The sequence below is a fragment of the Staurois parvus genome, unplaced genomic scaffold (genome assembly GCF_062004578.1).
Source record: "Staurois parvus isolate SC_StPar_1 unplaced genomic scaffold, SC_StPar_1.0 ptg000801l, whole genome shotgun sequence".
NCBI lineage: Eukaryota > Metazoa > Chordata > Amphibia > Anura > Ranidae > Staurois > Staurois parvus.
The window spans coordinates 129,835-151,642 of NW_028318597.1; the positions used below are offsets into that span (position 1 = coordinate 129,835).

Genomic DNA, 21,808 nt, shown 5'->3' on the forward strand with positions numbered 1-21,808 from the left:
TGAGAGCAGGGAGCATTACATGGGGCAGGACACATTATTTGGGAGCAGAGCAAACTACATGAAAGCAGGGCACATGATGGGGCACACAGAAGAGAGCATTACATGGGATTGCAGTACATGACAAGAAAGCACAACACATTACATGGGGGGAGGACACATTATTTGGGAGCAGGTCAAACTATCTGAGAGCAGGGCACATTATGGGGCACACAACAGGGCACATTACATGCGATGAGGGTACATTACATGGGGGCAGGGCACACTACATAGGTGTAGGGCACATTATGAGGCACACAGAAGGGCACATTACAAGGGAGGTGGGAGTCTGGGACCCACAGCAGGGGACATTTAGTCCTCAATGGACTCAATGGATAATACTGTATCTATCATTCACCTTAAAGACAACAAAACCATTTATCAGAACCTCAAAGCATATGTTCTGTTTTTTATGGACCATTCTCTGAAGATTTTCATGGAGCAAGTTTCCATAATTCAGACACTTTCCTGCTAACCACCCAATGTGTCTATATACAGGTGTACTGCAGTTGTGATACATTTTTACAACATAACTTTAGGGAAAGAAAGTTCATATTCACGAAAAATCTTTAACATAGCTTTATTAATATTGTTAGCATGCATATATAAGGATCTTCCAAGACAAATGGGTAGGAATACATTATTTTGTCATTTCTTTATCTAATGCTCTCCTTCCCCATGTGGTCACTGAAAGGTACGAGAGCTTTAGGCGTGGTCTAGCATCATATAACATATGTGCAGCATCCTCTGGGGAGGGACATTGTATCGTTGCAAGCATGGCTAAGGCAGTAAAGGATAGTCAATATGGAGGAAAGCGAGATGACGTAGACACACAGCTGTTGAACTTGCTCATTATCTACAAAATGAGAATATTTGATTTTTTTATGGTGAAGACTTTCCATTCTGGAATAGAAAACATTTGGAATGTTAGTGATCCTTTAATGCTTCTTCTACACCTGAGGGGAGTTCCACCATTGATAATTATAGTGAGACTTTTTCAGTCCTGAGGATACCGTTTCAGAACAGTTTTATCATCCTGAGATTGAATAAATCCACTCAGGTTAAGTTTTGGCTTTTGGTAGATCTTGTGTAGTTAAATATACAAGTTATCTTTTATTAAATCTGTCCACCCCCCTGAGTGTAGCCCCTTTGATTACATACTGACCTTTCGCCTTGTTCCACCGTTCTTCATTGTGTGGCCCTGCCGAGCATGTCATCCTCAGAAAATTTACCCATTGGGTCTTCTTGTTAGTGGGCATGTGCGCTGGTACCCCGTTCAGTTCTTTGGGAGAGCCAGACTCTGGAGTGCTGGAGGCCAAAAAGAGTATGTCTCCCCCATAGGAATGAAAGGGACCATGATACACATGAATACAAAATCACTTGAATGTGGAGGAAGATAAGTATGTTACCAGGTGAGCACACTCAGAGAAGTGGAGGGGATTCATTAAAGGACAACTTTTACTATGGGTACAGTTGTCTTTTAAAGTCTATCTAGAATTGTTTTTAGTTTTGGTAGGGAACAGTTATAACCCCTGTCACCGCAACAGGAAATGATGGGAGATCCAAAACATTACAGATGTCACCAGAAAGTGGAACATCATGAAACTTTGGATAGGTTCCTCTTGTTTCCTGCTGTGTCTCCTGACACCTGGATATCCCAAACAGGACACACTCATAGCAAAAGAAAACATTGACAGGGGTTCTGATAATAACCTGCTCCATCCAAGACAATTTTGGTTATAGATACACTTTAAAGGTCCCTCAAGCTGGCAATCACATCTTCTTTAGTGATACTTTCCCACTGAAGTGGAATTTGTCCTCTGCATTCAAACGTCAAGCCATAGTCATCTTCTAAATTTGTACGGAATTTGCACACATACCACTTCCAGTAGAGTTGAGAAGATGTGTCCGGAGTGATGCTCCAGTTTGCATAGTTAGGGCCAATTTTTCTATAATATTTGTAAGGAATTTGAGTTCCGCTGTCTATGACCAGGCAGGAATCCGAGCTAATGAGGCTTGAACATATCTCTGTGACAAATTCATTCGAATCCACCCAGGGCATGCCATTAATTGCCTGGGAACGGTGAAAAGCCACAGAGTGATCCCCATCATGGCCAGGGATTGTATTGGTGCATATTGCTTTGCAGAATGGGCACTGTTCCCAGCAGCCACAAAGCTGATCAATAAGTATTTCATGAGGCTTCTTCTCAAAACTGTCAAAATTAATTGTTGCCAATTCTTTTTGAAAATTCTCAGTGGCAGTATCCCAAGCGGTACACAAGACTTCCCGAAAGAACTGGATGTCCTGGATCTCCTGGTGCTCAATGCTCTTCAGATCTGCTCTTGAAAAACTCACAAGATCCTCAATTTGTTTGTAGAAGACATCAAGCCAGTTAGACACATCACTGCTTTTATTATTGAATTTGGTGGATTCAATGATGCTCTCCAGAATTTTTTTGTGAAAATAATCAAGACTGATCTGCAAGAAATTCTTCATTCTTTGAGAATTCTTGCCCAAACAGTAATCATTAACACATTTCTCAATAAAGCTTTTGAAAAACCTCTTTGGGAAGTGAATATATTCCCTGTATTGCTCAAAGTCTTCCTGTTCAGCCAAGTCTATTAAAATGTAATTTTCTAGTTTGGAACGATTACCACTAAAGGCTGGAAAGTTACAGGTCATCTCATCGACAATCGCCAGAGTTGTTCTATCATACAATGCCGAACGCATAGCATCCACAATCTTCAAACACAGGAAGTCAGAAAATGTTTTGATGGAGGCAGCACCTTGGCAAGAAATTTTGAAACAATTGAAAAACACTTCACGGTTGTCCTCAAGAGTTACAACAGGATTGTTGGCTCTTTGAAATGTCTCATGCATGGAATCAAACTTGGGCACTGCCAAGCCAAAGAGATGCAAAGACACATCAAACTTGAATACGTTGGTCACTGTAAATTTTCTTGATGTGTCAGAATTTATGCTGTTAACAGAGTCAGTCACTTTATTTATTATCTCATGAAAGTATGCTAGATTATAATCTACCCTCTCTTTTCTTTTTTTCTCCAGATAATCACTAACGTCTACAACAAGGTTCCTAAACACTATCATGATTTGTTTTCTATCAGATTCATCTGGTTTGTGGTTCATTACCTTCCATTTTGTTTTACCGACAGCATGGTTTGACAAGTCAATGGAGAATGACGTCCACCTACTGAAATTTTTGAGTTTAGAATTCATACTACGTTCATACCTGAAATATCCCAAAAGGACATCCTCTGCTTCAGCAATTATGTTAGGTTTTTCTGTATGTGGGGAAGTGGCAATTATTTCAGCAACCCATGCTTGCCACAGCATGTTGAAGTGGTCACTTAGTTGAGATTCATCTAGACCTTCATTTTTAACATCAAGTGCCAGCTGTTTACTTTTCCTAAATAACTCTTCCTCATATCCCGTCTGCCTCTGCTCCACTTTTCTTTGACCCTTTTTCAGATTGATGTGTTCCACTGCTTGCCTTTTGGTGTCATCTACAAGCTCTGTATATAGACACTTTAATCTGTTTTCTGTGTTGGCTTTCCACTGGATCAGTATTTCTTTGTCCTTATCTTCATCAAAAAATTGTTCAAATTCTTCTTTAATTGAGTCAAATGTTTTTGTCACCTCTTCCTCCACAGCAGCTTGGCTGACAGTGCTTATCTCACCCTTCTTAATTTTGTTGTTCAGTTTTGTTTGGAATTCAAGAAAACTTCGTCTCAACTGCCATGTTAGATTTCTGTATTTGTTTTCCACCTTGCTGTAGGCAGAAATTTCCAAGGTGTTTTTAAAACTAAACACAAAGTTCTCATTTCTCAAAGCTGACCAAAGGTCCTCTATACGGACAATGAGTTCTGAGATGTTCAGAATGCTGTGGGAATCTTTTTGCTTACTCAGTATAATATCTTTGACTTTTTGAGCATCCTCGCTATAGTATGGGTTGGGTGGAGCCATTGGAGGGTTTCCTTCCCATAAATGAGCAAAATAATATATGTGTGTTTTTGCATCAAATCTGATTACCTCACTGAATCGTTGAATGTTACACTGTTCTTGTTCCGCTGCGAGAGCCGTCATTTTGTCTAGTTCCATCTGAAGGTTGTGACGTCCTTCCATATTTTTATCTCTAGCGGCTAAGTCTCCAACATTTTGGTGAACAAAGAGACAACTTGAGGAGAGCTTTACCCGTTTCATTCTCAGAAATGCCTGGACAGAAATTTGGAGAATATCTTTGATGTCAGAAGGATTTTCACCAAAGACGTTGATTAATGTCATGTTGCCCACACCTATGACAAACGTTGCTAGTTCATTGTCATGGTTCAAGGTTACTTTGCTGGATAGTTCCATGGCTCTCAGTCCTTCAGTGTCAATAACCAAGATGTAATCAATGCCCAAGTCTTTTCGGAGCTCATCTGCAATTTCAACAAGCTGCATGAAAGCTCCTCGGGTACATCTCCCGGCACTGACAGCAAACTGTAGACCAAACATGGTATTCAGCAGAGTTGATTTACCAGAACTCTGAACCCCAAGTACAGATAGTACAAATAATTTCTTATCTCCTATGATTTTGTTTAATTCTCCTAGAACAGCTTTTATCCATTTTAAGGGCACATAGCAAGCATCCCCATCCATCAGCTCAATAGGGTATCCAGAAATCATCATGTCAGCTGCAATTTTAGGCAGCTCATAGAAGCAGTCATCTATATACTGCAAGTCACAGAGAGCTTCATATGTCTGTCCAACTTCTCTAAGGACATGCTCAAGACCAAACATACAGGCATTCATCTGATCCGAGAGAGACTCCAAGGCTTCCTGTACTGTATTCTTCAAATCTTTGGTCTCTAGTTGTTCTGATTGAAGTTGACTCCATAGTCTGTTGTAATCATCCCGTAGATCCATCACACGGTCACAGGATAAGTCATCAATGTAGATTTTTAGCCACTGTAAGAAGAACAGTTTGGTTGTTTTTGAAGGACACCTTAATTGAGAGATGAAGGTTTTCATGAATTCATTGTGACTTGCTTTTTCTATCTGTTTCTTCCTGATTAACCTTTTCTCCATCTCAATATTGCTGGAGTGTTGCTCAATGCTTTGGTTCATCTTGTTCTGTAGTCGAGTCAGCTCTTTGTCTTTTTTGCACCAGGAATGCCAGAGTTGACCTGAAAGAGGTAACAATTCATTCTTGGCCTCCAGAAGATCTTTTTGTTTTAGAAGAGACATAATCTTCTGAGCATGGATTTTGCCATCTGTGCATTCCTCCCTGTCTTCATCCACTAAGAGTCCATGCTGTCGACCTATTTCAGCACAAATTTCAAGGCTGCAAGGCTTATAATACAAAGACAACAAACGGGTAAGAGAATCAGTGAGTTCCTTCAAGACTTTTGCTTCATTTTGGTTTTTTAGGCCAATTATCACCTGCTTGCTTTCTGTGTTTACATTCACAGAAACCTCTCTGTCTGGGGAGAGAATAATCAGTGGTTTCTCTTTTAGTTTTTTTAACAATTCACCACCTTGTTCATTTTTATCCGATTTTGAGAAAAGAATCACATTTACTGAAGAAATCTCTTGTAAAAGTGCAGCTTGCTTGGTATATTTCCAGGCATCACCACGGAGGTTAACAAAGGCAGTGAACTTTTTAAACTGGTCTGTGTCCTTCCCACTTGGGCAAAACCAGAAGATCTCTGCAAGTCCATCAATCAAAATGCGATTTTTCACACTGCCTTCACAGTTTCTGTGAAAGAATATGTCATGTTTGTGCTTACTCAGCAGATTGTTTAAAATCTGGGATTTTGAAAATGGAGCGTTTCCAAACCGAGTGAAAAAGACGACTGGAAAATCACTTTGACAGATCATCGTTTCTTTATGTTTCCCAACATCTGACACATCAGTGTCTAAAATACTTTTATAGACCTGTCTGAAAGCCCACAAAGGTATTTCTATCATGGAGTCATATGGCCTTGGAACTATAAGTGGCAGTGCAAACTGGCACATGGACAGCTTGGTAAAAATATACTGCCTCATCATGTCATCTGCACAGTGGTAGATGGCCAACAACAGGTCCATGGGGTGTATCACCTTTGTCTCGGTTTGAACCACGTGCGTCTCTTCTTTGGAACAGAAATCAAATAGCTCATCAACTGTGTCAAACGTGCTGATGTCTTCTTCAGGGTTCTTTACATTTTCAGCATTGTTAACATCAGTGTTCTTGCACACAAGGTACCTAAAGCGATAATCTAAACCCATCAGCATCTGCATAAACTGCCGAGGGAGCTCAAGCTCCTTGTCTGGAAGAATCTGAAGAGATTTGTGAACTACATGAAAGTTTCTTCTGTTCAGACCTTTAGGGTAATATTGCTTAAGGCCCAATATTTCCATGAAACTATGAACATTTTGATTGTCAGTAGTAGTTTCTACAGTGGTAATAATTGGTTGGTCTTGAGATTCAGTTGTTGGTACAATTATTGTTTTTAGTGTGTTTACAAGGCTTTCTGTTGTATCGTTGACAATGGCTTCAAAAGTTCCCAATCGTAAATGGTTCAAGTCAGCAATTAAGGACTGCAAATCAAAAGGTTCAGTATGCTTTTGTAGAACAGCCAAAACCTCAGGTTCCAGGGCACTTCCTATGTTTCCCACCATGAAATGGTAAAGTTCATTTTTTTGTGCAGGGGACCTAAGCCTACTGTCCTCATCACCCAATGTTAGTCCTGCTGCCAGTATAAAGGCTTGTCCTCTGTAAGCTTTGATATCTTTGAGATTCCTATATTCATTGAATAAATACTGCATCTTTTCAACCAAGAAGGTGACTTCTTGCCACCCAAGACCCTGCTGAAAATAATGATTCTGCAACGAGTATCCCACACAGCTTGCAGCGCAAACAACCAAAAGCTCCTCTTCTTTTTGCTCCATGCGTCTCAAGGTTTGTAAGAAGGATTGAAGATAAGAATGAATAATAACTGAAAGTTTAGTTGTCGCTTCTTGATTGTCCTCATCGCCATCTTCAGTTGGATTAACTTCTAGGTCTTCTTTTGCCTGGGACATCAATTCAATGAAAGCTGAAAAATCAGAGATGTCAAGAAGGTGTTGTTCTTTCTTAGAATGGTAAATCCATTTAATTAGAGGTGCATATGACTCGTCATTGACACTTGAACATGCAATGTTTTGAAGAAGACATTTCAACATGCAACGAATGACAGATTCATCTTCTCTGGAGCTTTGACTGTAAAATTCTTGAACTCTTCCTAAGAAACCTCTTAATTCTTCATGAGGGAGGCAAATATTTAACCAGACATTGTAGTTCCCAGTCTTTTCATTGAGATACTGTCTAAAATCAATCAACCTCTTTAATTGCTGCTGTGTTGGATGAACCTCCCAAGATTGAAGTTGTGAAAAAAACGAATTGGCTTCATGAACAGCAGTGGAAACATTTTCACCAATTGGCAAATGGTGGTGTAGACCAGTAGCAGATGCATAGATGTTTTTTAGATCTTTAGCTACTTGATAAACGTTTTTAAAAACCTCATTGTGACTAAACAGTATTATTTCCCAGACTGGAATGAGATGGATTCCACGATCAATCACACTCCAGGTCTTGTTGTTGGCTTGAAGACCTGATTTCCAGTCATTTAGAGAGTCCACTGTTGGTGGTCCTCCAGTCTTTGTTACAGACAGTTCAATGTTTTTTTCAAGCATTTTAGTCTCATTTTTGTGAGAGGATTGTTTTTTGTCTGTTTTTGTGACATCAATACCAGCTGATGCTGACCAAGAACTAGAATAACTTACATGCACTGAAGCATTTACAGCCCTTGTAGTTTCCTCTTTAACTTTTTCCATCATCTCCTGCTTAAACCCTCGGGATGACGCTGTCCACCAGTATATGCCTCCAAAATGAAGTGGCCCTTGATTAGCATGCGAGCCGAAACGGCTGAAGAACTTTTTATATCGTTCCCTTACAGAAGGTTTCTCTACCTTATCGCAATATTCCAAAAGTTCCTCAATAGATTTTAGTTCTTCAAGGGCTGCTGGAGAGAGATGGAGCTTCTCTTTGGGAATATAGCAGGAGGCCAGTGGAATGTAGCAGTATTTTGTTGTGGACATATAAGCATGTTCTGTGTGAGACTCGCTCTTTTGTTCTGACATACTGGTTGAGTTGTAGCCAAAACTGGCTTCGGCTTGGAACCCCCAGAAGCCACCTTTAGCTGCAGTAGTAATACTGAAACCCAACTTCTCCATTGATTGTTGGAACCTTGATTCTTCATCAGAGGATGAGAACTCTTTCTGCTTAAGCACAGGCTGCTGCAGAGGACCAGTGAGAGCAAGATCACTTGGAACATCAAGAAGTCTTTCCCGTTTCATTAAAACATCCTCCTGCCTCTTTGTCATGTAAATTCCTTCCAAAGCAAGTCCACCAGATGCCTGGTATAGAACATCTGCATCTGATAGAGTAGCAGCATTGGGAGGTGATCCCCCAGTTGCAGTCAGATCTCTGTGCAATTTTTCAGTCATTTCTTCTAGTGGTTTGGAATTTTTTACACATTTATCTTTGTGCTTCTGCAGACCCTCAGCTGCTGACTTAGCAGTGTTATCGGTCCAAGTTTTGGTTTCTTTATGCATCTTTTTAATTTCCTCTAGTCCTTTCTTAGCTTTGTCTTGATTTTCTTCTAGTTTTCTCTTGGCTTTGTCTTGGTTTTCTTCTAGTTTTCTCTTGGCTTTGTCTTGGTTTTCTTTGCTCTTTGCAGCCTGTTCCTCCAGTAATTTCTTCTGGGTAGTCTGAGGATCTTCTATATTCAAAAGCTTCTGTAGTGCTTGTTTTTCCCAAGGATGTTCTGTGTTCTTTTCAAGCTTAAGGTAGTCCTCGGTACTCAGATATTGCAAGGCCTCTGTGGTTTCCACTCCTAGGAGTTGCTGGAAAAGTGGCACCCATGTTTCTGGTTTAAGTGCAAATTTTTTAAGCATCTTGCCAAGCTCTGTTTCTGTTGGTTTGGGTCCAACTTCTTTGACTTTTTTGCCAAGCTCCATTTTTGTAGGAGTCTTGTCCTCTGTTGCTGTCTCTTGAGACTCTTCAGACAGGTCTGAAAAACAAAGACAATATGCTTTAAAACTCTGTAGAACTTAAGCTGGCGATAGATGGAAAATTCAGCCGCTTAAGCAGGAACTGGCTAAATTTGTATCTTTCTGTGGGCAGGTTGGTTGTACTAAACCAGTTGATCGACTTCCGTACAGCCAGCTTGTTGTGTTTTTTTCTTGCGATCACTTCTGGTGGCTACAGTTGCCAGCAGTGATGATTGCATTCTGCCGGTGGGGAAGACTCCCCTCACTCCCTGCCGGTAGAACACAATAGTGCCGCAGGAAAGATTCCCCCTTCAACACTGACTCTGTTGATGATCGAGCAATTTTCTTTCCTTCAACCCTTGGTTAAAGGAACAAAAATTGTATAATATTTGGCCTGCCTTAAAGTCAAGTGATAAAAGCTGTTTCTTTAATAATGCATAATGTACACAACCCAATAATAATTACAGAGAAAAAAACATTTCAATTAACACCCCCGAAAGCGGAATTTTGCAATTGCATTGACTATCACATTTGATAGTAACGTTGAAATCTACAGAAGGTACAACAGTTTGAGATCTGCAGCCTGATCTGGATGTTTAAGATCAAGAGACAAGAAATCCTCCTGTAACGTCCAACATTCATCCCACAATAGTAATGTATGAGAGTAGAGTGCTTTGCAATCTGAACTTCAGTTCCTCAGTGCCAACTTGAATGTGCCATTGCTAGTATGAAGTGCTTTACACCATGCCACCAATTTCTGAGCATCTCTACAGCAGCCAAAGGCTTCTGTTACAAAGCTTCACTGCTTAGGGGTCCATTTATAAATCATTTACTTTGCGAATGTCTCAGCATTTGTGCAAAAGTCATAAATAACACCTGTAAAGTTTATAATATGTGTGTCGGTCAGCTTCTGTGTGTTACCTTTTTCTGGGCAAATGTAACATTCCAACACATTCGATCCTAAGAGAAAATAGTCTTGAGAACATTTAACGAGAGGAGTTATAGACATTCAATCAATAGAGAAAGAAAGCCTAACTCTATAGGCTAAAACAGTGGTGGGCAACCTTTTTTTTCAACTGAGCCAAATCTCGCCAAAACCACGATTGAAATTTATTTTGAGAGCCACATTTTTAAAACTGAAAATACATCTCCCATATAGTAATTCATCCCCCATATAGTAATTCATCCCCCATATAGCAATTCATCCCCCATAGCAATTCATCCCCCATAGCAATTCATCCCCCATAGCAATTCATCCCCCATATAGTAATTCATCCCCCATATAGTAATTCATCCCCCATATAGTAATTCATCCCCCATATAGTAATTCATCCCCCATATTAATTCATCCCCCATAGTAATTCATCCCCCATATAGTAATTCATCCCCCATATAGTAATTCATCCCCCATATAGTAATTCATCCCCCCCATAGTAATTCATCCCCCATAGTAATTCATCCCCCATATAGTAATTCATCCCCCATATTAATTCATCCCCCATATAGTAATTGGTCCCCCATAGTAATTCATCCCCCATAGTAATTCATCCCCCATATAGTAATTCATCCCCCATATAGTAATTCATCCCCCCCATAGTAATTCATCTCCCATATAGTAATTCATCTCCCATATAGTAATTCATCCCCCATATAGTAATTCATCCCCCATATAGTAAGTCCCCCATATAGTAAGTCCCCCATATAGTAAGTCCCCCCCATATAGTAAGTCCCCCCCCATATAGTAAGTCCCCCATATAGTAATTCATCCCCCATATAGTAAGTCCCCCCCCATATAGTAAGTCCCCCCCATATAGTAAGTCCCCCCCATATAGTAAGTCCCCCCCATATAGTAAGTCCCCCCCATATAGTAAGTCCCCCATATAGTAATTCATCCCCCATATAGTAAGTCCCCCCTGTGTCAATTCACTTACCTTTGCTCCGCGCGTTCCTCTCGCCGTGCTTCCCGCGCCGTTCTGGTCTTCAGGGCGGACTGTGAGAGGAGAGGAGTTCGTCACGCTGCCCCGCCTACATCCTGGCTGCCCCGCCTACATCCTGACAGCTGCAGAGTCCTGACTTTTGGGGCGGCCGCCCGAGAGGAGGGAGGGGAGCAGGCGGCCGTCCGAGAGGAGGGGAGGGGAGGGGGCGGCCGCCCTGCACACGCCCATCCGAGAGGAGGGAGAGGAGGGAGGGGAGCGGGCGCCCGGCACACAGAAGAGCCGCATTTAAGCTTGTAAAGAGCCGCATGTGGCTCGCGAGCCGCGGCTTGCCGACCACTGGGCTAAAACATTCGACCAGAAGAGGAAATAATATGAGGGAGGCCTCGGCAAGATATACAAAGCATACGTGCCAATGAAGTGAATCCTGTATGATCAGCTAAACAAATGGGTGTTTGGCCAAGCAAACCTCAAGCTGCAGTGGGAATTGAGACACTTTGCCTTGGTATTACTACCACTGTTGAATGTGCTCAGGGAGAAGTCCTGGAAGTCGCACATCTCTGCAAAACCCCGTAAGAAGGTGTGTGACAGCCTCAGCCCTGGCTCCAACCAGGCCACGTTCTCAGTACGTTTCACTCCACCTACAGAGTTTAGTCATGGGGACTAAGCTCCATGGGCAGAGTGAAACGTGTTGGGAGTGTGGCCTGGTTGAAGCCCAGGCTGGGGCTGTCACACACCTTCTTACAGGGATTTGCAGAGATGTGTGACTTCTCCATTTGCCATTAGATGTCTAGAGCTGGGATGAGCTCTGTCCTTGCCTGCACTCCAAGCGGTTGTTTTATAGGAGGACCTTGAGTGGCACTTGTCAATCTAGTTTGGGTCACGGCTTCCTATTTAGGGCTACTGGTTGTTAAAAGGCACCACTATGATGTTGCTGACGAAATATAATCAGACGTGTGGGTGGGTTTTTGCCTTCTGACAGGTGATGCTCATTATTGATCCCTATCCTATTACCATCCCAAACCCTGTTCATTTACTAGTACAATTCCTGTCATATTATCATCCCAATCCTTGTCTTATTCCCCATCCCATTACTGTCCCATTCCCCACTCTAATTCTATCCCATTACTATATCAATCCGTGTCCTATTATCATCCCATTCTCTGCTCCATCACTGTCCTATTCCCCATCACATTACCATCCTATTCCCAGTCCCATCACTGTCCTATTCCCCATCCCATTACTGTCCCATTCCCTGTCCCATCACTGTCCTACTCCCCATCCCATTACTGTCCCATTCCGTGTCCCATCACTGTCCTATTCCTCATTCCATTACCATCCCATTCCCTGTCCCATCACTGTCCTACTCCCCATCCCATTACTGTCCCATTCCGTGTCCCATCACTGTCCTATTCCTCATTCCATTACCATCCCATTCCCTGTCCCATCACTGTCCTACTCCCCATTCCATTACCATCCCATTCCCTGTCCCATCACTGTCCTATTCCCCATTCCATTTCCCATCCCATTGTCCCATTCCCTATCCTATTACAATGGCAATCCCTGTATTATTACCATCCTAGTTCCTGCCCCATTACCATCCCAGTCTATGTCCCATTACAGTCCCATTCCCCATCCCACTGCCATCTCGATCCCTGTCCTATTACCATCCCAAACCCTGTTCATTTACTAGTACGATTCCTGTCCTATTATCATCCCAATCCTTGTCCCATTCCTGTCCTATTCCCCATTCCATTACCATCCCTTTCCCCATCCCATTACTGTCCTATTCCCTATCCTATTACAATGGCAATCCCTGTATTATTACCATCCTAGTTCCTGCCCCATTACCATCCCAATCTGTGTCCCATTACAGTCCCATTCCTCATCCCACTACCATCTCGATCCCTGCCCTATTACCATCCCAAACCCTGTTCATTTACTAGTATGATTCCTGTCCTATTATCATCCCATTCCTAGTTCCATTACTGTCCTATTCCCCATCCCATTACCGTCCCATTCCCCACTGTATTTCTATCCCATTTTCTATCCCATTACTATACCAATCCCTGTCCTATTACCATCCCATTCCCTGTCCCATCACTGTCCTATTCCCCATACCATTACCATCCCATTCCCTGTCCCATCACTGTCCTATTCCCTGTCCCATTACTATCCTAATCCCCATTTCATTACTTATCCCAATCCCTATTCCATATTCCAACTGTCTTATTACCTGGAGCTTCTATGTCCATTTCTTCGTCCGCCATTCCAATGCCTCCTGTCCTCACCCGAAGTGGCTCTCCTAAGCTGCAAAAGAAAAGTTAGTATGAATATTTATTATCAACAAGTTCAAATATTAAAAAAAAAAAAAAAATTGTAGTAACCCATATTTGTACATAAATCACTACAATCCTAAATTATCATTCTATAGACAGCTTGTTACCTCTCAGAGGATTCTGTTTTTAAAGAGTCTCCAGTCTATCGGGAATTGTTGAGAAATTAGCATTTTTGTTCCTGTGTGTGGGCGGCTCCCCCAGCATCAGAGCTTAGTGGGTATGAAAAGGTTGTGTTCCCATTACATATTCCATGAATTGTCCTGCCAATCATCCTGATGCAGTGGATGGGGAGGGCGATGACCTCATATTTTGCATAGTACCAGGAACCGGTGTGCAGGACAGGCGCTGTCCTAAGACAGGGAGGTAAATGTGGTCATTGGTTGGGTTGAAGTTGGTTTAATCACGGTGGAGTTCTTGTTGTGTTGTCTATGAGCAGTATGAAAGGTCTCGGGGTTGGATGGATTCTTGGTTGGACACAGATGGTCAGTCATCTCTCCAACAATGACAGAGGAGGGGACACCTACCATCCTCCACCCTGGCTCCTGCTGTGGGGTCTCTCGTTGGAGGGCATATGCTGACTAAAGCTCTTCTGTCCCTCTTCATCAGCCCATCACACATACATTATCCAACACACCTGAAAATCTTTGTGAGTGAACCAGTTTTCAGTGGTTGGAGGTGCCCCTCATACCCCCTGGTGCAGGCATATCATACATGAGGACCTGCAGCTCCTTCTTTATGGTCCTTAGTTGATTTTAAGCTGACCTCCAGCCTTCCTCCAGTCTTGCTTAGTTGTACCGGCTCCTCTCCTGGACTGAAATGACTACTTTGATTTCACTGCACACTGTGAGCTTCCCACAATGTGCATTAGAAGCCTCAGCAATAAATGTCCAGGCTGGAGGATGTCCAGCATCATCTAGCTCTTTTTTCCCTAGTCTGACTTTCTCTGGTCCGCCCCTTTCATTCTTTAGACTTCAGTTCTTTCATGGATGCTCAGTGTAATGGAACCGACCCAGACTGCAGGTGAGTACTTCTGTTAGACTACCGCTTCCCCATCCGAACACCGACAACAGACACCACAGCCGACCATACAAGACTAGACAACACCAATCTTGAAGTTATCCAGAAAGTAGACAAGATATATACACTCCGGGAACAATCCCCCCTCCCTGCATAATGACACAGGGCGGGGCAATCTACATTTAGTGACAAGAGACACATCAACAGACAGTCCCATCAGGAGGGAGGGCTGCTGGAGACCCCCACCAAGCCAATACACATAAACACATACATCCCATAATAGTTTGCTCCCAAGCAAGACACACAATAGAACAATAGGATGCAACCACATGGCATTAAACAATCTAGAACCCCCACCCCACCTATACATGTCTACACAATATTAGGACAGATCACCCTGTACCCCTAACAGGCACAGGGTGACTTACACTTAACAGGGCCCATGGAACACAGCTCTCCAAAGTGAGCTGTGTTCCATGGGCCCCTCACCCAAAGCGACTCCCATCACATATAGTTACAGCAACAGTTGGGCATTACCTAGAACGGTCTGCATGCAAATACAGCCTGCCTAGGAATGCTCACTCCTCCAGACTGACACCCACCCATCAAAGCATTCTTATATTTGCATAACTCCTCCCAAGAGCCAGCCTTCTGCCTGTCCTAGGACTGAGGGCTCTTGAGAGGCAGGGTGATTTGATGTTTTCAGGAAGCAATGTACAGCATTCTTCTGGCTCCTCCCACAAACCATGATCTGCCTGCATTGCATAGAGAAGCACAGAGACCCAGCGATGAAGGAGGAGGGGAGACCAAGGAAGGCTAAATATAAGAAATTTAGGATTAAGGGTTCTTTTATACTGGCGGCAGACTTTGCCATCCTTCTGAAAAGCCACCAGTGGTGGATCTCCTTTCAGAGGGCAGTTGACAGGTGGCTGGGAGTAGGTATGTCACCCATAACACTATGTTGAAATGCACATAGATGCAGAGCAGCCCCATTTACATGAATGTGCTGTGTTCACTGTCTGTACTGCCCGTTAAACCCGACATAGGGTATCGTTTTTGTAGCGATATGTGTACAACCCTGTCCAGTTGCTGTTGGGGGGGGGGGGGGGGCAGTCAAACTGTGGCTATTTTCTGCCCTCCTCCCCCCCTTCCTATTACTCACCACCCTTGCTCAGTACTGGGATAGGGTCATCCAGCACCCAGGGCAAGGATCCAGAATTGTGCCCCTTCCCCCACTGTTAATGCATTCCGTAGATTGCTGTTCATCTCTTCTTTTCCTCCTTGCTTCTCTGCGCCCGGGTCAGATGCCCCTCCTGCCCACCCCTTGTACCAGCTCTACCCTCACTATTGCACCCCATTTCCCATCTTCCTCTCTGTCTTTTCTATTACCAGTGTAGTCCAAAACAGATAAATGATGGAATCACAACATATACAGAATCCTCCATCAGGGGAGAGGACAATACTTCACATGTGTAACAGAGCGAGGGAGGGGGAGACATTCTGCAGGAGGGAAAGTGATAGAGAGAGGAATGCTGGAGGTAAGAGCAGTGAAAGAGACATGAGAGATTTTCTGCATGGAGAGGAGAGATACTAGCAGAAAAAGGAGAGATACTCTGCTTGGAGAGGAGAGATACTAGTAGAGAGAGGATTGATATTGTGCATGGAGAGGAGAGATATACTGCAGAGAAAGGAGAGATACTCTGCATGGAGAGGAGAGATACTAGTAGAGAGAGGATTGATATTGTGCATGGAGAGGAGAGATATTCTGCAGAGAAAGGAGAGATACTCTGCTTGGAGGGGAGAGATACTCTGCATGGAGAGGAGAGATACTCTGCAGAGAAAGGAGAGATACTCTGCTTGGAGGGGAGAGATACTCTGCATGGAGAGGAGAGATATTCTGCAGAGAAAGGAGAGATAGTAGCAGAGAAAGGAGAGATACTCTGCAGGGAATAATAAGGGGAATCACCAACTTTAGCCAGAGGTTCCTGCAGAGCGTCTCCTTGTCCTTCTGTTCCTCTTTGCAGCGTTGTATCTGTACAAATCACTTTCACTTTCTCTTCCTGCAGAAACCAGTGTGCACCGACATTGGGGCCCCAGCAAATGTTTTTCCAGTGAGGCGTTCACCGCCATCCTCTTCATTATATGGCTGTCAGGTTATTGTTAACACCCTTTCCTGCCCAGAGGCCCAAGAAGGCTTTTATATGGCACACCATTTTAATAAATGCCATGCCCAAAATGTATATTATAAATTGACGTAATTGCCAGAATGTGAAGAAAATGCATTTTTGGTAATTTTACACGCATCAGTTTTAGATGACTGTCACGGTTCCCTCTCCCCTGCTCCCTCACTTCTTTCCCCTCCGGATCCCTGCACCCCCTTTCCCCATTACATGCCCCTGCACTCGCACGTAGCCCACATAAAATGGTGTGCTGGGCGCCATGGAGCCGCCTCCTGCTGGGAGTCCCCACAACTCTCCTTGGCCGAGGAGTCTGCCGCCCCACTGTGCCTGCATGTGGATTCCCCATATGCAGGCCACCTGGATGTTGCTGCGATGTTTCCATGCTCTGCATCTGCTGGAGACAAAGGCTACGCTCCCTGTGCATGGCCAGAGTGAGGGGGTGGTGCTTGTTGCCATGGCAACATGATGCCAGGGCGGCCTTTGCCCGGCAACCTGGGAGCGTCCTACTCCGGAGATAAGAGACCGGAGCAGGTGTATCTTCCTCTGTGTAATGGACCCCAGACACCCATGACTGGGTATCTCCGTCAAGAAGCTGCTTCTCAGGCTCTGGAACATGAGACCAGTGAATCTGGGTATTGTTACCCCAAGATCCAGAGGACAGCTGATTCGAAGTAAGCCAGAAGGTAGACTACTTTATTTGAACACAGATACAAGATATATACACTCAAGGGACAATCCCCCCTCCCTGCATGACGACACAGGGTGGGGCAATCTACATTTAGTAACAAGAGACACACCAACAGACAGTCACATCAGGAGGGAGGGGTGCTGGAGACACCCCCCACCAAGCCAATTGTGAGGGATCGCCGAGCGGCACCACTAGCACTCCACTGGTCAGGCGTGCCCAGAGCGCGGAGTCTAAGCCCCAGGGTACTTGTTCACCAGAGCCCCTGATGGTGGGGATGGACTTGGAGTACCCCGGGACCAGGTCGCCACTACTGAGCACACCTGTCAGTGGTAGGGGTGTTCGCCAGGGGCTCCAACCAGGGAGAGCCAGATGTGAGGAGGTCGGGTGACCCCGATGGGATGGATGGATGGCTGAGCAAGTGTGAAGTCAGACGGGCCGAGTTGGTAACGTAGAGGACGGTAGGGTACAAGGGAGCGGACAGAGAATCGTTGGGTCACACGCCAGGTCAGCAACAGCAGGTCAGATCTAATGAGGGGCATTCAGAAGAGAGGTCAGGCAAAGCAAGGGTCTGGGCAGGAGAAATCAGCAGGTCAAGAGCAATCCGGGTCAAATAACTTACTAGGCACAGGTTCAGATTCACAGGATACAGGTAGGACCAGAAGGCACTGAATGACAGCTCAGGGACATTTAAATATCCCGCCCTGCGCTGCCATTGGTGCCCAGCGGGCGGCCGCGGCTTCTACTGCGCATGCGCGAACTCGAACGCCGCGGCCGGCCCGGACCTAGTGCCCGTGTCCCTGCACAGGGCGGTGCACTGCGCCTGCGCCGGGACCATCGCGGCGGGGATCGAGGGGATCCCCGACACCAATATACATATAAACACATACATCCCATAATAGTTTGCTCCCAAGTCAGACACACAATAGAACAATGGGATGCAACCACATAACATCAAACAATCAACAACCCCCCACCCCAATATTAGGACAGATCACCCTGTACCCCTATCAGGCACAGGGTGACCTACACATAAGAGGGATATGTGGAGCTGAGACAGGGATCTCCCCACCTCTCCAACGTAAACTGGATTCCATGGGCCCCCCACCCAAAGTGACTCCCGTCATCTCTGCTCACAACCAAGGGTGCTGTGAGAGGTCCTGTGCTGCAGCCAGACCCTACAGCCAAGCCAGACTTAAACCATTGCCTGCCCGAGCCTGCCTTCTGCTGTGTTCCCCCTTGACTTAACCCTTCCCTGCCCGAGCCTTCCTTTTGCTGTGTGCCCCGGACTTAACCCATTGTCTGCCCGAGCCTTCCTTCTGCTGTGTGTCCGGACTTAACCCATTGCCTGCCTGAGTCTGCCTTCTGATTTGTGCCCCCTGGACATAACCATTGCCTGCCCAAGCCTTCCTTCTGCTGTGTGCCTCCTGGACTTAACCATTGCCTGCCAGTCTGCCTTCTGCTGTGTGCCCCAACTTAACCCTTCTCTGCCCGAGCCTGCCTTCTGCTGTGTGCCCGGACTTAACCCATTGCCTGCCCAAGTCTGCCTTCTGCTGTGTGCCCCCTGGACTTAACCCTTCCCTGCCCAGGTCTGCCTTTTGCTGTGTGCCCCCTGGACTTAACCCTTCCCTGCCCAGGTCTGCCTTCTGCTGTGTGCCCCCTGGACTTAACCCTTCCCTGCCTGAGTCTGCCTTCTGCTGTGTGCCCCCTGGACTTAACCCTTCCCTGCCAGAGCCTGCCTTCTGCTGTGTGCCCCCTGGACTTAACCATTGCCTGCCCAAGTCTGCCTTCTGCTGTGTGCCTCCTGGACTTAACCATTGCCTGCCCGAGATTTCCTTCTGCTGTGTGCCCTGGACTTAACCCATTGCCTGCCTTCTGCTGTGTGCCCCCTGGACTTAACCATTGCCTGCCAGAGCCTGTCTTGTGTGCCCCCAAACTTGTAGTCTTTTGGGGCACATGACAGGTCCCAGAAGACTACAGAACCATTCATGAAGCACAGCGCTACTTGAAGTAAACCCCATACCTAGTGGTCTCTAGGAGTTTTTTAACTGTAAAAATGCTATAATGCTAAAAAATGTGGCAAAACATGGCAAAACAGCGTTTTTGGACTTTTTTTGAGCAAAAAATTTTTTTTTTCTAAAAAAGAAACGCTAAAAAACACAAACGCGGAAAAATGTGGAAAAATACACCTAAACACTAATGCGAAAATGCTAAGAGATATCTGCAGGAAGGAAAGTGATAGTCTTCAGACAGAGAGAGGAGTGTAGGAGGTGAGAGCAGTGAAAAAGACAGCATAGATAATCTGCATGGAGAGGAGAGATACTCTGCAGTGAGAGGAGAGATATTCTGCATGGAGAGGAGAGATAGTAGCAGAGAAAGGAGAGATACTCTGCAGGGAATAATAAGGGGAATCACCAACTTTAGCCAGAGTTTCTTGAAGACTGTCTCCTTGTCCTTCTGTTCCTCTTTGCAGCGTTGTATCTGTACAAATCACTTTCACTTTCTCTTCCTGCAGAAACCAGTGTGCACCGACATTGGGGCCCCAGCAAATGTTTTTCCACTGAGGCGTTCACCGCCATCCTCTTCCTTATATGGCTGTAAGGTTATTGTTAACACCCTTTCCTGCCCAGCGGCCCAAGAAGGCTTTTATATAGCACACCATTTTCATAAATGCCTCGCCCAAAATGTATATTTTAAGTTGACGTAATTGCCAGAATGTGAAGAAAATGCATTTTTTTAAATTTTACGTACAGCAGTTATAGATGACTGTCAAGGTTCCCCCTCCCCTGCTCCCTCACTTCCTTCCCCTCCGGATCCCGGCACCCCCCTTCCCCATTACATGCCCCTGCACTCGCACGTAGCCCACATAAAGTGGTGTGCTGGGCGCCATGGAGCTGCCTCCTGCTGGGAGTCCCCACAACTCTCCGCAGCCAAGCGCCAAGGAGTCTGCTGCCCCACTGTGCCTGAATGTAGATTCCCCACATGCAGGCCCCTTGTCTCGGCGGGCACAGCGTGGCCCCGATGTTCCCGTGCTCTGCACCCACCGAAGACAAAGGCCGCGCTCCCTGTGCTTGGCCAGAGTGAGGAGTGGGGCTTGTTGTCACGGTAACATGATGCCAGGGCGGCCATTGCCTGGCAACCTAGGAGCGTCCTGCTCCGGAGATAAAAGACCGGAGCAGGACCCGGGCAGGGGTATCTTGTTCTGCTCCCAACCCAGGGTGCTGTGCGAGGTCCTGTGCTGAGGCCAGACCCTACAGCCAAGCTTGACTTAACCCATTGTAATCAGTGTTTCTTGGCTGGAAAAAAACCCCAGAACTAGTGGTTTCTAGAAGAGTTTTTTTAACTGTAAAAACACTAATGCTGAAAAAACGTGGCAAAAACGTGGCAAACCAGTGTTTTTGGACTTTTTTTGACCAAATAATATTTTTTTTTGTAAAAAAAAAAAAAAGCTAAAAAACACAAACAAGAAAAAAAAAAACACGCCTAAACACTAATGCAAAAATGCTAAAAAATGCTGAAAAACTTGTGTTTTTAACAGGACTTTACACAGCTAATGCTACCAGCGTTATTAAACCCGCCCCCCCCCCCCCCCCAGTGTGCATGGAGCCTAAAAGAACTGCTAACACAGAGCAACATGAATGAAACAAACACATAATGTATTCATAATAAAAACATAAAAATTGCCTCTACTAAACAATGTATGGATAAATAAATAAATGAACACCCTACTACATACAGTACAGGGTCCCTACAAATGTGTATATACTGCAATGCCCTATGGGCTGACAATTATGTCCCTCCTACCCAGTGACTAAATCATATATAAGAAACCAATATATATACTCAACGTGTTCGAACGACAATTGTGCTAAAAATAGCAAATGTACAATGCCGTCAATCTATGTATACAGTGAATTTATTTGCAAAAAGCAATATGTATAATAAAGTCTCAATCATTGTGCAAACATATAAAGAAGTTCCAAAAAATATCCCCATCCGCATCCAATGTGAATACTAAGTGATACAATAGTTAATCTTCTTATCCATAGCAATTCCCTGTGTGAAGTGCTCCAATTAGTGCTCCCCCTCCAGAACCCCACTCACCAAAAATAATTGACCACCCTGGATGGTAGGTCAAATATTGCATTAGATGTTGCAGCGCTCTCCTGCAGAAATTTGGCTGTCTGTATGGTCTTGATATCTCTATACAATGGTGACGGACTACATATGTGGAAACACCTCTAGGCCAGTCGCTTGTGAAAAATCCTCCAGAACATCCAGAGTACTCCTCCACCACCGAGAAATCTGTGAAATTTGTTGAGTAGAAAAAGCCACTAAAGAAGCCACCATAGACTGCACAGAAGTCACCATAGGCATGAAAAGACACCCTAGGCCACAAACAAGCCACCATAGGCCGCACTGCCACTTCACAAGAAGATCCACCATAGGCCGCACTGCCACTTCACTAGAAGATCCACCATAGGCCGCACTGCCACTTCACAAGAAGATCCACCATAGGCCGCACTGCCACTTCACAAGAA

The 21,808-nt window shown here is 44.7% G+C and overlaps 1 protein-coding gene across 2 annotated transcripts; it reads right to left on the reverse strand.

Annotated features, from left to right (window-relative positions):
- Nucleotides 1-600: 600 nt before the first annotated feature.
- On the reverse strand, nt 601-19,905 carry LOC149444208 (interferon-induced very large GTPase 1-like). 2 transcript variants are annotated; one of them, XM_089654819.1, is made up of 3 exons: nt 19,687-19,905; nt 13,283-13,356; nt 601-9,132 (listed from the first exon to the last, which is right to left on the reverse strand). In XM_089654819.1, exons 2-3 carry the CDS (start codon nt 13,314-13,316, stop codon nt 1,787-1,789), a joined length of 7,380 nt encoding a protein of 2,459 aa, XP_089510945.1. In that variant the 5' UTR covers nt 13,317-13,356; nt 19,687-19,905; the 3' UTR covers nt 601-1,786. The 2 variants fall into 2 exon arrangements, with proteins under 2 accessions (XP_089510945.1, XP_089510946.1); XM_089654820.1 differs by lacking the exons at nt 13,283-13,356; nt 19,687-19,905.
- Nucleotides 19,906-21,808: the final 1,903 nt, after the last annotated feature.

Bases quoted from the DNA above. Each gene is read 5' to 3' on its own strand.
- LOC149444208 (XM_089654819.1), bottom strand. From the start codon at position 13,316: ATGGCGGACGAAGAAATGGACATAGAAGCTCCAG. The intron at 9,133-13,282 runs GTAATAAGACAG...TTTGTTTTTCAG, and splicing joins AATGGACATAGAAGCTCCAG to ACCTGTCTGAAGAGTCTCAA.